Source organism: Notolepis coatsorum, assembly GCF_963971535.1.
Source record: "Notolepis coatsorum genome assembly, chromosome: 15".
NCBI lineage: Eukaryota > Metazoa > Chordata > Actinopteri > Aulopiformes > Paralepididae > Notolepis > Notolepis coatsorum.
The window spans coordinates 87,820,998-87,839,618 of NC_140179.1; the positions used below are offsets into that span (position 1 = coordinate 87,820,998).

The 18,621-nt window shown below is 44.6% G+C and overlaps 1 protein-coding gene across 3 annotated transcripts in view; it reads right to left on the reverse strand.

Moving 5' to 3' along the window:
* cerk (ceramide kinase) overlaps positions 1 to 18,621 on the reverse strand; it is a 64,004-nt gene that overhangs the window by 14,633 nt on the left and 30,750 nt on the right. For all 3 annotated transcript variants that reach the window (XM_084330750.1, XM_084330749.1, XM_084330748.1), the window contains 6 exons: positions 13,058 to 13,124; positions 10,948 to 11,093; positions 6,834 to 6,908; positions 5,709 to 5,861; positions 4,148 to 4,253; positions 3,729 to 3,805 (listed from right to left, as the gene is read on the reverse strand). In XM_084330750.1, the coding sequence (XP_084186876.1) occupies positions 3,729 to 3,805; positions 4,148 to 4,253; positions 5,709 to 5,861; positions 6,834 to 6,908; positions 10,948 to 11,093; positions 13,058 to 13,124 (624 nt within the window). The remainder of the gene's footprint in view (positions 1 to 3,728; positions 3,806 to 4,147; positions 4,254 to 5,708; positions 5,862 to 6,833; positions 6,909 to 10,947; positions 11,094 to 13,057; positions 13,125 to 18,621) is intronic.

Genomic DNA, 18,621 nt, shown 5'->3' on the forward strand with positions numbered 1-18,621 from the left:
CACACACACACACACACACACACACACACACACACACACACACACACACACACACACACACACACACACACACACACACACACACACACACACACACACACACACACACTCTGTCATGCACACATGAGTGCATGCTTACCAACTGTCCGTCTGCAACACTACTATCACCGACATCTAAGAAGGGAGATCCCCCCTTGAACGGCCCTTCTAAGGTTTCGCTCCTCCACATTGCCTGTGGAGCTTTTTTTCCCTATTGTTAGGTTTTAGTGAGTTTTTCCTTACCTTCGCGTGGGGTATGTCTGGGAGTGCTTGCATTCTTTCATTTATTTGCATTCATCTAAAAAATGTTTGGACCCTATGGTGTTCTTGTTCTGTTCTTGACTTATTGTTATGTTGTCTTCTTGACTTGTTTAAAGAAGACCTGTACGGCCCATGGGGACATTAACGTGTGTTGTCGGGCCCTATAAATAAATTTGATTTGATTTGATTTATGTCACACACACATGCATGCTCTCTCTCTCTCTCTGTGTGCGTGTGTGTGTGTCGACACGGTCAACCATCAGATCCTCCTCGCATCCCTCGCAGGAATGGGAGTGGCTGGCTCTGTGCTGGCATGGCTGACATGGTACCTCGATGACCGTTCCTACGAAGTATCATGGAGAGGAACCCTGTCTGCCCCCCCGCTCCCTTCAGACGGGTGTCGCCCAGGGACGGGTCCTTGGACCCCTCCTCTTCTCCCTCTACACCAAATCCTGGGTAACATTATCACGTCTCATGCCTTCTCGTATCATTGCTATGCCGATGATACCCAACTCTTCCTCTCCTTTCCTTTAGATATCCATGTCTCTGAGCGAATCTCGGCCTGTCTGTCTAACATCTCCACCTGGATGACGACCAACCACCTCAAACTGAACCTAAGCAAAACATAATTGCTTCACCTGCCGGACAAATCTTCCCCGCTGACCAACCATCCCATCACAGTGTGGCCTTGTCCCCAACCACCAAGAACCTTGGTGTAGTCCTTGACGACCGCCGCAATGACCAGAACCTGCAGATTCCTCCTGAGCGATGTCAGAAGGATCCGCCCCTTCCTGACAAAAGAAGCCACTTTTGCCATGTCCAATCAACAGTCATGTCTCGCCTCGACTACTGTACTGCAATGCACTGCTCGCTAGTCTACCGACCACCGCCACCAAGCCTCTTCAACTCATCCAGAACGCAGCCGCCCGTCTGATCTCCAACCTAACAAAGTCAGCCCATGTTACCCCACTTCTTATGGACCTGCACTGGCTCCCCATTCCATTGCATTCCGTTGTTAGAATCCGTGTAGATTTTGTCAATTCCCTGGTGAACCATATTTGCTGAGGGAGCAACAATAACCATCAACAGAGACATTGGAGATAAGTGGAACATGTTGTACTATCCAGCTGGTGCAGAAATGTGCATTATGTGGTCATCTGAAGAAGGCTGAGAGTTAGACAGAGTAGGGGAGACACAGGAGAGACTGTTCTTTATTGAGACTGTAGGAAGGCTGAGAGTGAGACAGAGTAGGGGAGACACAGGAGAGACTGTTCTTTATTGAGACAGTAGGAAGGCTGAGAGTGAGACAGAGTAGGGGAGACACAGGAGAGACTGTTCTTTATTGAGACTGTAGGAAGGCTGAGAGGGAGACAGAGTAGGGGAGACACAGGAGAGACTGTTCTTTATTGAGACTGTAGGAAGGCTGAGAGGGAGACAGAGTAGGGGAGACACAGGAGAGATGGTTCTTTATTGAGACTGTAGGAAGGCTGAGAGGGAGACAGAGTAGGAGAGACACAGGAGAGAAGGTTCTTTATTGAGACTGTAGGAAGGCTGAGAGGGAGACAGAGTAGGTGAGACACAGGAGAGACTGTTCTTTATTGAGACTGTAGGAAGGCTGAGAGTGAGACAGAGTAGGGGAGACACAGGAGAGACTGTTCTTTATTGAGACTGTAGGAAGGCTGAGAGTGAGACAGAGTAGGGGAGACACAGGAGAGACTGTTCTTTATTGAGACAATAGGAAGGCTGAGAGGGAGACAGAGTAGGGGAGACACAGGAGAGACTGTTCTTTATTGAGACAGTAGGAAGGCTGAGAGTGAGACAGAGTAGGGGAGACACAGGAGAGAAGGTTCTTTATTGAGACAGTAGGAAGGCTGAGAGGGAGACAGAGTAGGGGAGACACAGGAGAGACTGTTCTTTATTGAGACAGTAGGAAGGCTGAGAGGGAGACAGAGTAGGGGAGACACAGGAGAGATGGTTCTTTATTGAGACAGTAGGAAGGCTGAGAGGGAGACAGAGTAGGGGAGACACAGGAGAGACTGTTCTTTATTGAGACAATAGGAAGGCTGAGAGGGAGACAGAGTAGGGGAGACACAGGAGAGACTGTTCTTTATTGAGACAGTAGGAAGGCTGAGAGGGAGACAGAGTAGGGGAGACACAGGAGAGACTGTTCTTTATTGAGACAGTGGGAAGGCTGAGAGGGAGACAGAGTAGGGGAGACACAGGAGAGAAGGTTCTTTATTGAGACTGTAGGAAGGCTGAGAGGGAGACAGAGTAGGAGAGACACAGGAGAGAAGGTTCTTTATTGAGACTGTAGGAAGGCTGAGAGGGAGACAGAGTAGGGGAGACACAGGAGAGACTGTTCTTTATTGAGACTGTAGGAAGGCTGAGAGGGAGACAGAGTAGGGGAGACACAGGAGAGACTGTTCTTTATTGAGACTGTAGGAAGGCTGAGAGTGAGACAGAGTAGGGGAGACACAGGAGAGAAGGTTCTTTATTGAGACAGTAGGAAGGCTGAGAGTGAGACAGAGTAGGGGAGACACAGGAGAGACTGTTCTTTATTGAGACAGTAGGAAGGCTGAAAGGGAGACAGAGTAGGGGAGACACAGGAGAGATGGTTCTTTATTGAGACAGTAGGAAGGCTGAGAGGGAGACAGAGTAGGGGAGACACAGGAGAGACTGTTCTTTATTGAGACAATAGGAAGGCTGAGAGGGAGACAGAGTAGGGGAGACACAGGAGAGACTGTTCTTTATTGAGACAGTAGGAAGGCTGAGAGGGAGACAGAGTAGGGGAGACACAGGAGAGACTGTTCTTTATTGAGACAGTGGGAAGGCTGAGAGGGAGACAGAGTAGGGGAGACACAGGAGAGAAGGTTCTTTATTGAGACTGTAGGAAGGCTGAGAGGGAGACAGAGTAGGAGAGACACAGGAGAGAAGGTTCTTTATTGAGACTGTAGGAAGGCTGAGAGGGAGACAGAGTAGGGGAGACACAGGAGAGACTGTTCTTTATTGAGACTGTAGGAAGGCTGAGAGGGAGACAGAGTAGGGGAGACACAGGAGAGACTGTTCTTTATTGAGACTGTAGGAAGGCTGAGAGTGAGACAGAGTAGGGGAGACACAGGAGAGAAGGTTCTTTATTGAGACAGTAGGAAGGCTGAGAGTGAGACAGAGTAGGGGAGACACAGGAGAGACTGTTCTTTATTGAGACAGTAGGAAGGCTGAGAGTGAGGGGGATGGGTTGCTACTGCTGGCCACACATCAGGCAAGAGAGGTATTCTTCAAATTCATAGTATCATAATAATTATATAACTATATATCTTATTTTATAGCTATAAATTACATTTAATAAGTTAAGTCTCTGCTGACCAGCCCTTTTCATTGACAAAATAATGAAAGTGTTCTCAAAGCCATTTCATGGGGAACGTTCATACCTTGATCAACTTTCTCCTCCTTGGCCATCATGCAGGGTTCCTCTTCTGCCCGGGGTTTGTGTTGGCAAACATGGCATCTGAGACAACAAGTCATTACGCTGAATTTCTGTCAAAGCACTCAGCAAACTCTCTGCTACGGTGACGTTAAAGTGACAATGTGTACTTTTTCTGGTAATAAAATAAAGGAACACACCAACATTATGGGAAATGCATTTACCTTCTTCTCACACATTAGCACAGCTAATTTATTGAAAAAACGGAGAGAGAGGTACCGCTTATGGCAATTTCTACACATTATCGCTGTGTAGTCACTACTTTTGAGCAGTAAAAAGAAATGTACTCTTATGACTTTTAAAGCAAAAAGATTTGGTGCATTTATACTAATATTTGGCTGCGATGAGTGTGTGTGGTATCTTTACCCAGATCGACACTGCAGCTTGTCCCTAGGGTGACCTAGGTTGCCCTCTGCTGGAAGGAAAGACACAGTGCCTTCGTAGCAGTGGTGGTCCAGAAAGGTTTTCACTCCTGGAACAAAGACACTGACATAAGCCAAGAGAATATGTAGACCTGAAACTGCTGACACAACTAATAACTATCAAAATGTATCTGTCTACTGTATATTTTAATTGACCTTCATTAAAATCAGGCAGGTCAGTTTGGAGCAAATTCGTAGTCTTTTGTGGAGACCCTTGGCTAGATTTAGGAGTAGCAGTATTCAGGGACGCGGGAAGTACAGGTGCTGCGGGTGCACCAGCACCCCCTGCGGGTGGGGAGTGTAACTGCAAGCAGCGTCAGAAGATTTACTAAAAATGAATACAAAACTTAAATTTTTTTAGTTAGCATTTTAGTGTAAGCAGTCTAAAACATGGTTGTTTTTTTAAATGGTTAAAATCCACTATTTAATGATATTTTCTGTGTATCTGATCTGAGTCTGACGCACAATTGCAGCGCAGGCACAGACAGTCACACACACATCGGCGACGCCTACTGCCTACTACTACACAACCGGTTCATGCATTTTGCGAATCTGATTGGCCACTCTTGGTCGACAGGAAGGGGAGAGAGGCCCGCGCCTCAGCTCCTCAACAGACCCGTCCACCGTCTACCTCGGAACGGGGGACGGCAGAGGTATAGACACTACTAATATTGATCTTTCAAATGAATGGAAAATCACGAATGATGCGTTTCGCACATGCATTTAATATGACGTTATTATATTATTTATCTCCGACTCCGACCGCACCCCCAACTCTGACTGACTTCCCGCGGCCCTGGCAGTATTTAGCATTCAGCCCCCATGTGATAATATGAGTAGAGGCTCCACACAAGGGTTAAAGGGATAGTCGTGATTTTTGGAACCATAGCTCTATTTCTTACTAACCAATGTTGTTGATCCGTTCCTTTGATGAGTCCTCAGATAGTTAGCCACCAACCAATGCAACGTCAATGGGGGTTGAGCTACTGCCTGTACAAGCTGACTGAAGCTCACTGACATCTACTCTGTGTGTCTCTACTGTCACTAAAATCCCCACCAGAACTATCCCTTTAAGCTTTAAACTATCACCACAGCCCATATATATACACTAGAGATGTCCGATATTATCGGCCTACCAATATTATCGGCCGATATCGGCATTAAAATGTGATATTGGAAAATATCGGTATCGGTTTTCAAAAAAAAAAGCAAGTAAGAACAAATTCTGGTTTTATTTATTGTCAAAAGTATGCATAATGTTGTGTTAATTCCACAACAAGAGATATGTAATGTTAATTACCTGAAATTATTCCATTTTTTGGGGGGGGAAACCCTGCATATATCGGTATCGGTTGATATCGGTATCGGAAATTAAGAGTTGGACAATATCGGTATATCGGTATCGGTAAAAAAGCCAATATCGAGCATCCCTAATATACACTACCACACATCTGCAGTATAACTAGTTTCAACCAGACAGGCATTTAGAAAATGAGTCTCCATACCTGACAGATCATATCTGGCGGGCCCCAGCCACCTCCTCCTCTCACTGTACGTCAGCACGTCTCCATAGAAACCATAACCCAGCAACGACACAGAGTACCTGAGGAAGGTGCTGTTGTGGTGGATGGAGCACACATCCATTGGGTGGGAATCACCTGTAGAACACGCCCATCAGGGTCACTGACCAATCACACCGCTGAGCCACGCTATATGGACACTCCCTCATTGGTTATGACATCACTGAACCCGTTGCTCCCGAGACTCCTAGATAGCATTGGTAAGAATATGGGTGTAGTGTACTAGATAAGATAGAGAGTGAGAGAGAGAGAGAGAGAGAGAGAGAGAGAGAGACAGATACAGATAGAGAGAGAGAGAGAGAGAGAGAGAGAGAGAGAGAGAGAGAGAGAGAGAGAGAGAGAGAGAGAGAGAGAGAGAGAGAGAGAGAGAGAGAGAGAGAGAGAGAGAGAGAGAGAGAGAGAGAGAGAGAGAGAGAGAGAGAGAGAGACAGAGAGAGAGAGAGGAAGAGACCTTAACCACATCTGATCCATTCACCTAGGGAGAGAGAGAGAGGGAGAGAGAGAGAGGGAGAGAGAGAGAGAGAGAGAGAGAGAGAGAGAGAGAGAGAGAGAGAGAGAGAGAGAGAGAGAGAGAGAGAGAGAGAGAGAGAGAGAGAGAGAGAGAGAGAGAGAGAGAGAGGAAGAGACCTTAACCACATCTGATCCATTCACCTAGGGGGAGAGAGAGAGAGAGAGAGAGAGAGAGAGAGAGAGAGAGAGAGAGAGAGAGAGAGAGAGAGAGAGAGAGAGAGAGAGAGAGCGAGAGATGCTAGCCTAACCATTGTGACTGAGATGTACAGATTACATGTTCGTTCAGTGTGAAATAAAAAGCCCATTCACTCTGCTGCCATCTAGATAACAAGACTTTAAAACTCACATTTCACCTCAAACCACAGTCAATTATAATTTCAACATAAATTCACATCACATTTAATAATTTTCTCTGAATATGTTTGTTTTTTTGTAGCAAGTAGATTCCTCGTCATCACCGTCTTCAGTGCCACGTGGTTTCTCTGTTCAGAACCAGTGCTCCCCCTCCTCGATACACAGTCTCTGATAACATCTACTCACCCACGACGATGTGCAACGCCGACGTCACCGGATCACTCGCTCCCACTGTGGCGTAGCAGATGCAATCAGTCGACCCTGTTGAACAAGAGATGTACAGCGTGTACTTACAGGTAGGTCAGAGTCGGTAGAACAGAACCGGAAAAAGGCATAAAACTGTTTGTCCGATTACAGAGCGCGCTTTAGAATGAGCTCGATTAGGCTCTCAAGCACAGGGCCGGCTTGCAAGTTGAAGACCGGTCAAAGGTGACGTGGTGATGGCAGCAGGCTGTATTAGTGCAAAGTATTGCGTCTTCAAATCGTATTATTTCTAGAAACAGAGTAAACAATTTAATCTGCAAGTGGGTTGAAACTGTTTCACTTCAACCCAAATTCACTCCTCGTCTCTAGGATTGACCTCCTCGTCTCTAGGATTGTCCTCCTCGTCTCTAGGATTGTCCTCCTCGTCTCTAGGATTGTCCTCCTCGTCTCTAGGATTGTCCTCCTCGTCTCTAGGATCGTCCTCCTCGTCTCTAGGATTGTCCTCCTCGTCTCTAGGATTGTCCTCCTTGTCTCTAGGATTGACCTCCTCGTCTCTAGGATTGTCCTCCTCGTCTCTAGGATTGTCCTCCTCGTCTCTAGGATTGTCCTCCTCGTCTCTAGGATCGTCCTCCTCGTCTCTAGGATCGTCCTCCTCGTCTCTAGGATTGTCCTCCTCGTCTCTAGGATCGTCCTCCTCGTCTCTAGGATTGTCCTCCTTGTCTCTAGGATTGTCCTCCTTGTCTCTAGGATTGACCTCCTCGTCTCTAGGATTGTCCTCCTCGTCTCTAGGATTGTCCTCCTTGTCTCTAGGATTGACCTCCTCGTCTCTAGGATTGTCCTCCTCGTCTCTAGGATCGTCCTCCTCGTCTCTAGGATTGTCCTCCTCGTCTCTAGGATCGTCCTCCTCGTCTCTAGGATTGTCCTCCTCGTCTCTAGGATCGTCCTCCTTGTCTCTAGGATTGTCCTCCTCGTCTCTAGGATTGTCCTCCTCGTCTCTAGGATTGACCTCCTCGTCTCTAGGATTGACCTCCTCGTCTCTAGGATTGACCTCCTCGTCTCTAGGATTGTCCTCCTTGTCTCTAGGATTGACCTCCTCGTCTCTAGGATTGACCTCCTCGTCTCTAGGATTGACCTCCTCGTCTCTAGGATTGTCCTCCTTGTCTCTAGGATCGTCTTAAAGGATTCTTCTGTTTTTTTTCTTGTTTTTTTTAAACTCTATCCTATTTCTTATTTACAATGATAATGTTGATCATAGTAAAACATTCCGTCTACTCCACAGTGCATACAAAGTAGATTTCAGTGTACAGACAGGAGCTTGACCCCTTAAATTACATTGAAACAAGTGAGAGTATCTGTGTATACTCTAGCCAAGCGTATATGAGATATTAGTATATGATATGAGTATATGAGACATGAGTATATGCGATATCATTATGATACATGAGTATATCAGACATGAGTATATGAGATATCATTATGAGACATGAGTATAGAGATATCACTATGTGAGATATGAGTATAGAGATATCACTATATAAGTAGGGCTGGGCGATATGGCCTAAAAATTTTATCCCAGTTTGTTTGTTTTTTATCCGATTTATGATTTTAATCGATTTTTTTCTCTTGAAAACTAGAAGCGCCAAGGAAATCATTCAAATAACCTTTGTTTTTATTTGACACAAAAAAATTATCAAACCAAGATGAATGTCCCTATTGGGATTGAAGCGCAAACCTAACTTTCACCAATGTTCACTTACATTTTTTTTTATAATAATATAATATAAAAGGTTACTCTTGATCAAACAAAGATGAATGTCCCTATTGGGATTAATAGTGCAATAACTTGCTTTTTCACCAAACTTCACAACAAATAAAAGGTGCCTCTTGATCATCAAACAACAATGAATTTTCCTATTGGGATTAATAAAGTGCAAATCTAACTTTCACCAAACATCACTTTTTGTAAAATAAAAGGTGACTCTTTCAAAATCGTCCTAAATCATTCATTCGAATTAATCGATAATATCGATTAATCGCCCAGCCCTATATATAAGATATTATAGAGATATCATTATATGAGATATGAGTATATGAGACATGAGTATAGAGATATCACTATATGAGACATGAGTATAAGTATATGACATAATTATGATGATATTATGAGTATATACATTTTTTTAATATTAAATATGAGTATATAAGATATGAATGTATGAAATATGAGTATATAATACGTAAGTATATGAGATATGGGTATATGAGTAAAAACAACAATGATTTAAAAAGTGAAGGAGGCAGTGATGTTATATGTCAGTTCACCAGCACACAGAGACGAGATGAATCTGTGCGTAAACACACTATCATGTTTTTTCTTTTCTTTTTTTTTTCTTTTTTTCTTTTTTTTTACAGCTGAGTGGATTTATTAGGGAGAAATAAAAAATATATATATTTCATGTTCATCTAATGGCATGAGACAGGAGGGCCATTATCATCATCATCATCACCATCATCTGCAGAATGCTACACCAACAAATGAGCCATGTCCACTTTTTTTCTCTCTCTCTGTCTCTCTGTCTCTCTGTCTCTCTCTCTCTCCCCATCTCTCTTTCAACTAAAGGGTCCGACCTGTTAGCCAAGGGCTAGTGAGTCCATGGTCATTACAGTACCCCCCTCCCTCGGGAAGCATGTCCCCGCACTTCAGCCTATCAGCTCCTTCACGCCTCTGGGCGCACACTGGCTTCATGGTCCACCGACCCACTTCTGACACCAATGAAGCAAATTCAGAGGGCAGCCGGGAATCGAACACGGGAGGGAAGCCAGGTAGAGTATGGTAAACTAGAAGTTACGATCTGGCAGCATGAGGACATCTGAGTCAGGTCTTTATCACTGGAGCAATCAGGCTCCACAACCAGGCAGGGCCAGGACGGGCTAACTGCCGTGGACTGGAGGAGCTGGCTTGTTTTTAGCTTTTAGCAAAAATTTTGCTCTATTTTAGCCCTATTTTACCTCTTCTTTTTAGCCCTATGTATTTGTCCATCTTTGTTTTTAACACATACTAAATAAGTGTATGTTATGTAATATTAACTGTTTCTATTAACTGTTTTTAAATTGCTGTTATGCTGTGATGGACATCTGAATCAACCCCTCTGGGATAAATAAAGGTTTTCAATTCAATTTCAATTCAATCAGCAAGCAGACATCAGCTGCTCCTCTGGTCGCCACACACCTGGCTGAGAGATGGAGAGAGTAGACGGGCAGGGGCAGAGTGTGACATGCGTGCCTTCCTCAGACACCGTTTGTGATGGATAGACTCAATTGCAGGGAGTGATGTACTGGTGCTGCGTTGGCCGGCCTTCATCACCACCCTCTGCAGTGCTTTCCGGTCTGAGGCAGTGCAGTCTTATAATCAGGGCTGTTATCTGATCAGGGTGGTCTGATGATCAGGGTGGTCTGATGATCAGGGTGGTCTTTTATTTGGTTCAGTCTGCGGTATAGGGCTGACCCCGATTAGTCGACTAGTCGACTAATCGATCGAAAGGAGCCGTAGTCGACTGCCAACCTCTTAGTCGAATGCAAATTTTTTTAAATTTTAATATTATTATAATTCGTAATTTTTTTGATCATTCTTTCCGAAAGAAAAGAGGCCTAGAAGCGTGGCTAACGCTAATGGCACGCATACCAGCGAGGCTAACTGCCTAAGAAAACAGGCACAGAGGCACTGAAAGAGGATTTCACCCATCTAATGAACACACTAGACTAGACAAATATCAATATCAGTGGACCAATTGCATGCTTTCGCAAAGGACAAGAAGCCTTCAGTCGACTCCTTCAGACATTAAGCACCCCCACAGCCCAAATGGAATGATAAAAAATAAATAAAAATTATACTTTTCTTTTTTCATTTTTTTTTCATTTTTTTTTCATTTTTTTTTCATAGTCGGCTAATTTTGGCGACTACAAGTCGACTATACAAATCCTTAGTCGGGGACAGCCCTAGTCTGCAGTATATGATATTCTCCTGCATGCTGTTCAACCCTAGTCTATGGCTGTCCTGCGGAGCTCCCTAATTGGATGACAACATGACTGCACCCACCTGCAGGAATGATGCCGATCCTCAGAGAGCATGGCACCAGCGCTGTGTCAGGGCTGCTCTGCTCCACCCCGTGGTGCCTCTGGGTCCTGCCGACCAGCCCGTGTAAGATCTCACTAAACATCCCGTCTCCTCCCACACACACAACCCTAGACACACACACACACAACATCACAACATGCATAATATGCATGGTTAGTAAAAACACATTGTAAGACATAATGTTTATTATACTAATACTAATTTGTAATGAAAGATTGCTTTGCGATACCGCTTTGAATTGTTTTCACTTATGGGCAACTACTATAATAACGAGTCATTTAAAATATCAGTATTTTGTGCCCAGGGGTGGTGTAGTGCCCATGGAACTACTAACTAGTACTACTAATGTACTTTTACGGGTCTGGGATCAAATCCCACAATAATATTCTCTCCTGTGTCTCCTCTACTCTGTCTACCTCTCAGTCTTCCTACTGTCTCAATAAAGAACCTTCTCTCCTGTGTCTCACCTACTCTGTCTACCTCTCAGCCGTCCTACTGTCTCAATAAAGAACCTTCTCTCCTGTGTCTCCCCTGATCTGTCTCCCTCTCAGCCTTCCTACTGTCTCAATAAAGAACCTTCTCTCCTGTGATTCCTCTACTCTGCCTCCCTTTCAGCCTTCCTACTGTCTCAATAAAGGACAGTCTCTCCTGTGTCTCTCCTACTCTGTCTCCCTCTCAGCCGTCCTACGCGCCAGGGCCCTTTTCATTCTTGTATGAGGAAGGATAATAACTATAATCTAGCGTTGATTTCAGGATGATTAGATAATCAGGCAAAAAATGACCACGTGTTTAGTGGATTCCACTAAAAACGCTATTATCGCGTCTTTTCCTGGGATTACTATGAATCACCAAAACTATACTCATATTCAAAACGGTATAAAACGGAAACGTACGGATGAAAAAACAATCTGTTTTGTGCATGTTGACTGGAAGCAACTCACTGACAATCGACGGGTGTATTAGACCCATAGCTATAATATAAGATATATTTTAAGCACTCGCAAGTGAACAAAGCGCCCCATTGACTTACAGCTCTGGCGTTCTATACAGAAGGTAAACAGCGACCCCTGGCCGTGAATGTGTCAAGTTTGAATCTCATAGGGTTAGCTGCTTTCTCATTTTCTTTTGTGTAGGCTATCCTTACGGTCTGGCTTTCAAGTATTCATCTTAGTGCTGTGCTCTGTTGAGCATGCCATTAGTCCACAACAACCCATAAACTCCCGTAGTGGAGGTTTATTGTTTTTGTTTGACATATTTAAATAATTTATATTAACTCCTATTTTAGGAGTTCTTCTTGTGCCTTTGTGGCTTATTTAATTTTTTTTCTATAATACCTATTTTATATATATATTTTGTATCCACTTTTTCTCCTCCTGTTTTTCTGTGTTTTTCTCCCATCCCAATTTAGTCGTGCCAATTCCCCCCTCCCCTTCCTGGTTGTTGCTCGCATGTGCCCCCCACTGGTCGGTCTAGGGAGGGTTGATAGATACTATCGCATGTCCCCTCCGATACATGTGGAGTCAGCCAGCCACTTCTTTTCACCTGCCAGCGCGGACTCTGATTGGTGAGGTGTAACGTGTGGGAGGCTCACACTACCCTCACCATCTCCCTTCCTTGCTGTGCAGGCGCCCTGACCGACCTGTAGGAGTCGCTGTTTACAACGACCATATTACCGCCCACCGGCTTCCCTCCCGCTGACTCTGCCAATTGAGCCAGTATGACGGCCGGCCAAGCCAGAGGCAACGCTGACAGCCAGATTCGATAGCGGTGTCTCACGCGTTGGTGACGAGTGCTTAGACCGCTGCGCCACCCAGCCGCCCTGTAGGCATTATGTTTATGTAGTTATTTAGTGGCAGAATTGTAGCTGAAATTTCCAATATAGTAAATCTGGCTTTCTTGTGAAATTGTACATTGTTGCCACTGTCACGGCAAACAAAGTTTTTAGATATTGTTGGGAGAGACATACAGAGTGAATTACACTTGCTGCTCGTTGAGGTTCAAAACAAAAAGACATCAGAACTGGAGTCTGAACATTGCCAAATAGCTGCTCCTTGTAGGACAAAATACTCACCCATCATATTTTTCTAGATTGGCCTCTGCTTTCAAGTGGTCCCTGGCGTGATTGGCGCGCTCAGTAACTATGGAAACAAATGATATAGTCAGTATTATTACAACCACATTAGACTACAGAAGTGACATTGTGTGTGGCCCGCACACTGGTTCAAAAGTTCCTATACTTATTATGGAGACTGTATGATATCTTGCAATATAAAACATTGGATCAGCTTGAAAGAGTTATTGCCATTGATAAGTCTGCCTCAAACTATACCGTTGATATGTCTGCCTAAAACTATACCGTTGATAAGTCTGCTTAAAACTATACCGTTGATAAGTCTGCCTAAAACTATACCGTTGATAAGTCTGCTTAGAACTATACCATTGGTAAGTCTGCTTAGAACCATGAATACCACCAACAAATCCCTAGAGATACGTGTCTGGTATCCAGATTGCTTGATCTAGCTGAAAATGGCCGTTATGCAGCAGTGATGTCCCAAATAAGATATTCACTAAAGAAAATAATTACTGTAATTGTTGTTAACCCTTGTTGTGCCATGGAACAGCCATTTCATGGATGGTGAGGCCAAATAGAATGTCACTTCTGTGGTCTATATGAACGGAATATAATATATATAATATTAGTATTATTATATAACATTATATCATATTTTAGGTGTAAAAAGTTCCCTTTGCATTGACTGTAGTAACAATCTGAAATTCCTGACCTGGAAAAGTTCTGCTGATTTTGGACCTATATATTATTTTGGTGGTAGTTACCGATAATCCGGCAGGATCTTTCTTAGGTTTGGTTTTACAAAGTTAGTAAGAAGATATTTAAGAAGACACTTAAGACATTTTTCGAGAATGAGGTCAGTGGTATCAGTGACGCGACTATTCGAAGCCCAAACAACTCGTATTTCCGGGTTCGAGTTTTGCGCTCTGATTGGCCACTGACCTACGCTATTACGCCCCCCTTATCTACGCCGCCAGTTCACCTCCAAGAAACTACGCTCTCGCCTGAGTCGCGAAACGCCGCGCTGTGGAGCGCCTCTGTATTAAATGCCGGTTCATTCATGCTTTGAGGCACAATTCCTGACAGGATTTTATAATATTGTATTTTATAATATTGTAGCTTGACAATTTTAAGAAACTACGCTCTCAGCTGAGAATCAAGAAATGACACTCTCAGCTGCACCTCTGTGAGTCTAGAGGACTATGGGCAGTACAATTACTTTCTCAGTCATAAGATGACTGCACTTAACACTGACTGAGAAAGTAATTGTACTGCCCATGAAATTGGCATTCATAGATTGTAAATATGTTTGTCAATGTTAATAATATGCGAACATCCACATTACAGTTCTACTTTTGTTTTGATGTGAAAAGTGATGCTGCATAAGATGACTGCACTTAGCACTGACTGAGAAAGTAATTGTACTGCCCATAGTCCTCTAGACTCACAGAGGTGCAGCTGAGAGCGTTACAACACCTATGGGGGATTTCTTCACAGTGCCCCCTGCTGTTCAGTTTCAGTGTGCTGTTATGCTTTATCTTCTGTGAAAGTTGTTGTGCTTTAACCTCTCTTGCAGCATTATAATGAATTATTAAACTCATGACGTGAGTCACACTCCACAGTCACATAGGAACAACACACTACATCTCTGCACATTCAAACTACTCACTGAAACATCTCTAACTGGTCTATTTTTAATGTTTTAACAGTAAGGCAATACACACACAGTTACTGTAAAGGCAGAATTTGTAATGCTGTCAAACAGCAACCTCTAGGTTTTGGGGCATCTGTTTTGATGTGTCTGGGTACTGGGTAGTGTATGCACAGTAAATTTCGCAGAGTAAATTTTACTCAAACTGAGTACATTTTACACTCAGTTTGAGTCAAATTTACTCTGCGAAATGTACTGTGTACCACTGCAGAGAGACCTGGTTTCAATCCCTGGTTGGTTTCAATCCCTGGTACACACAGTAGACATGACCATAATACCAGACATGCTTCAAGTAGTCGCTTTACCCTACCTCTGCCTAGAACCAATGCTCTCAAGAAAACTGCAATGTATAGAGCCATAACATATTGGAATAGGATCCCATTACATATCATACGGACGGAAAACAAGAACAGTTTCAAAAATAAACTTAAAGGAGCCATAATCCGGAAGGAAATCAATATATGTCATGCATGAGTGTAGCTGCAGCCATGTTATCCAAACTTCTTCTGTTTACTTTGTTTTTGTTTTAAAGGTATGGTGAAATGGATTCCCCTATGACCTTCTTTTGTTTTATTTTTTATTGATTATGTATGTGATATATGACTGATTTATACTGAATGTTTCATATTTGTATGTGTATATCTATGAGGACCCCAGGAAGAATAGTCAACACGTCGATGATGATTAACACATTCGGGGCCATTGGGATGCGTCTAATAAATCTCTAGAGGACCGGCAAATGTAAACAGACTTGGGGCTGTTTGTAGAGCTAAATCTATACTTTATAGTATTGCTATCTGTCCATTCTCATTGTCAATTGGGACCATAAACCGCCCCTTCAAAATGGGTTAAAGAAATTTTTTTTTCATCAATACGTTCTCATTTTATAGCGTCGTGAATATAAGCGTTATACAGCATTTGGTCTAGTATATTTCCTGGAAGGCGAGATAAAGGACTAATAGTTACTAACGTTATATCCAATGGCATTTCCGTTATACAGATGCTACAGTTAAAACTCAAACTGCATATGATCGGCACGATCCTCAAGCATGTATGCATGAAAGGGGGGGGGGGGTGGGGGACGTCGTTTCTTATTATTGATTACCAATAACCGTGTTCGTCTAAGTAGCCACATAGGCCGATCGTATCATATCATAACAAGGCTCGATCGGGCTGTAATTTACGTGAAAAAGATCTTACCATGAGCCGGTTGGATCCCCCCGAGCATTTCCCCGTTATCGATCACCATCTGGTAGATCGATATGTCCATTGGCTGATGATAAATCCCCTTATTGCATAGTGAAATCCGCAATCCAAAACGTAATCCAAGCTACATGCTGCACATCCAGAATCCAGCTAACTGAAAACTCCATTGAAAGTCAAAAAAAATAATGCTCCGTTCAGCCACAGGGCACACTGCATTATCGCGATAGCGCCCCTAAGAGGATCTGGCCGGTATTGCACTTTCTCGAATTCAAAGAGTAGGGTACATCTGCAGTGCCGCTCGGCGACCTTGAATAGGTTATTAAAATGGAATAAAAGCCAAAACAACTTGCCACGGATATATCCGTGCTTCTGTCCACAACGGGTGGAATCGAAACACGTATATATCCGTTGTTCGTCCCCGTTGTGTTAACCCTTTCCCCGCCAATAACGTCGTACAACGGGTTTCAAGTTCATGCGAATTCTGCCAATAACGGCGTATGACGTGATTCTGATCATAATTTCATATTTTCGCCATGGTATTCATATTTCACTCACGGAGCCTTGTCGGATGCTGTGTGAGCCAGCACAACTCTGCAATGCTTCAATACTGCCACCTGGTGGCTGATCGGCGAGTTGCAACCGGAAGTGGATCTCTTGTGATCCCGGTGCGTCTCCCTATTCCGTCCGGCCACTCGTTTATCGTCGCGGGACTCAATACACACACCGTGGATATGGATCTTTGCCATAACTCAATAATCTACATGATTTGGGCGTGTTTTAGTAATATACAAACCGGAAATGGATCGCCTCGATCCCCACCACATAACTGGGATCTGTTTGCTCCACTCTCATCGCCTAACGGTACGAGGAGACTGATGTGAGTTTCAGCGTTTTTGTTTATCATTTTCGATACAAACTGCTCTGATCAATATATCACCCATACTACATGAAGCATCTAACGACTATCACGGAATTATAATTATGAGGTAGTCTACACCCTCCCCAGACCAACAGAGGAGACATGTGATAGTCTACACCCTCCCCAGACCAACAGAGGAGACATGTGGTAGTCTACACCCTCCCCAGACCAACAGGGGAGACATGTGGTAGTCTACACCCTCCCCAGACCAACAGAGGAGACATGTGGTAGTCTACACCCTCCCCAGACCAACAGAGGAGACATGTGGTAGTCTACACCCTCCCCAGACCAACAGAGGAGACATGTGGTAGTCTACACCCTCCCCAGACCAACAGAGGAGACATGTGGTAGTCTACACCCTCCCCAGACCAACAGAGGAGACATGTGGTAGTCTACACCCTCCCCAGACCAACAGAGGAGACATGTGGTAGTCTACACCCTCCCCAGACCAACAGAGGAGACATGTGGTAGTCTACACCCTCCCCAGAACAACAGAGGAGACATGTGGTAGTCTACACCCTCCCCAGACCAACAGAGGAGACATGTGGTAGTCTACACCCTCCCCAGACCAACAGAGGAGACATGTGGTAGTCTACACCCTCCCCAGACCAACAGAGGAGACATGTGGTAGTCTACACCCTCCCCAGAACAACAGAGGAGACATGTGGTAGTCTACACCCTCCCCAGACCAACAGAGGAGACATGTGGTAGTCTACACCCTCCCCAGACCAACAGAGGAGACATGTGGTAGTCTACACCCTCCCCAGACCAACAGAGGAGACATGTGGTAGTCTACACCCTCCCCAGACCAACAGAGGAGACATATGGTAGTCTACACCCTCCCCAGAACAACAGAGGAGACATGTGGTAGTCTACACCCTCCGAGACATGTGGTAGTCTACACCCTCCCCAGACCAACAGGGGAGACATGTGGTAGTCTACACCCTCCCCAGACCAACAGAGGAGACATGTGGTAGTCTACACCCTCCCCAGACCAACAGAGGAGACATGTGGTAGTCTACACCCTCCCCAGACCAACAGAGGAGACATGTGGTAGTCTACACCCTCCCCAGACAGACAGAGGAGACATGTGGTAGTCTACACCCTCCCCAGACCAACAGGGGAGACATGTGGTAGTCTACACCCTCCCCAGACCAACAGAGGAGACATGTGGTAGTCTACACCCTCCCCAGACAGACAGAGGAGACATGTGGTAGTCTACACCCTCCCCAGACCAACAGAGGAGACATGTGGTAGTCTACACCCTCCCCAGACAGACAGAGGAGACATGTGGTAGTCTACACCCTCCCCAGACAGACAGAGGAGACATGTGGTAGTCTACACCCTCCCCAGACCAACAGAGGAGACATGTGGTAGTCTACACCCTCCCCAGACAGACAGAGGAGACATGTGGTAGTCTACACCCTCCCCAGACCAACAGAGGAGACATGTGGTAGTCTACACCCTCCCCAGACAGACAGAGGAGACATGTGGTAGTCTACACCCTCCCCAGACAGACAGAGGAAACATGTGGTAGTCTACACACCCTATGTCTGTGGGTGGGTTGGAGTTGAGTGGGAAGGGTTACTATTGCTGGCCACACCTCAGGCTCTGCCAAGAGAGGTCTGGAGAAATGCACTGTATTTAAAGTGCCTATAGATCTGTCCAATGAACCAGACAACTAATTAATCGGTACACCTTTATTAAACACGGATAATATCCTATAGT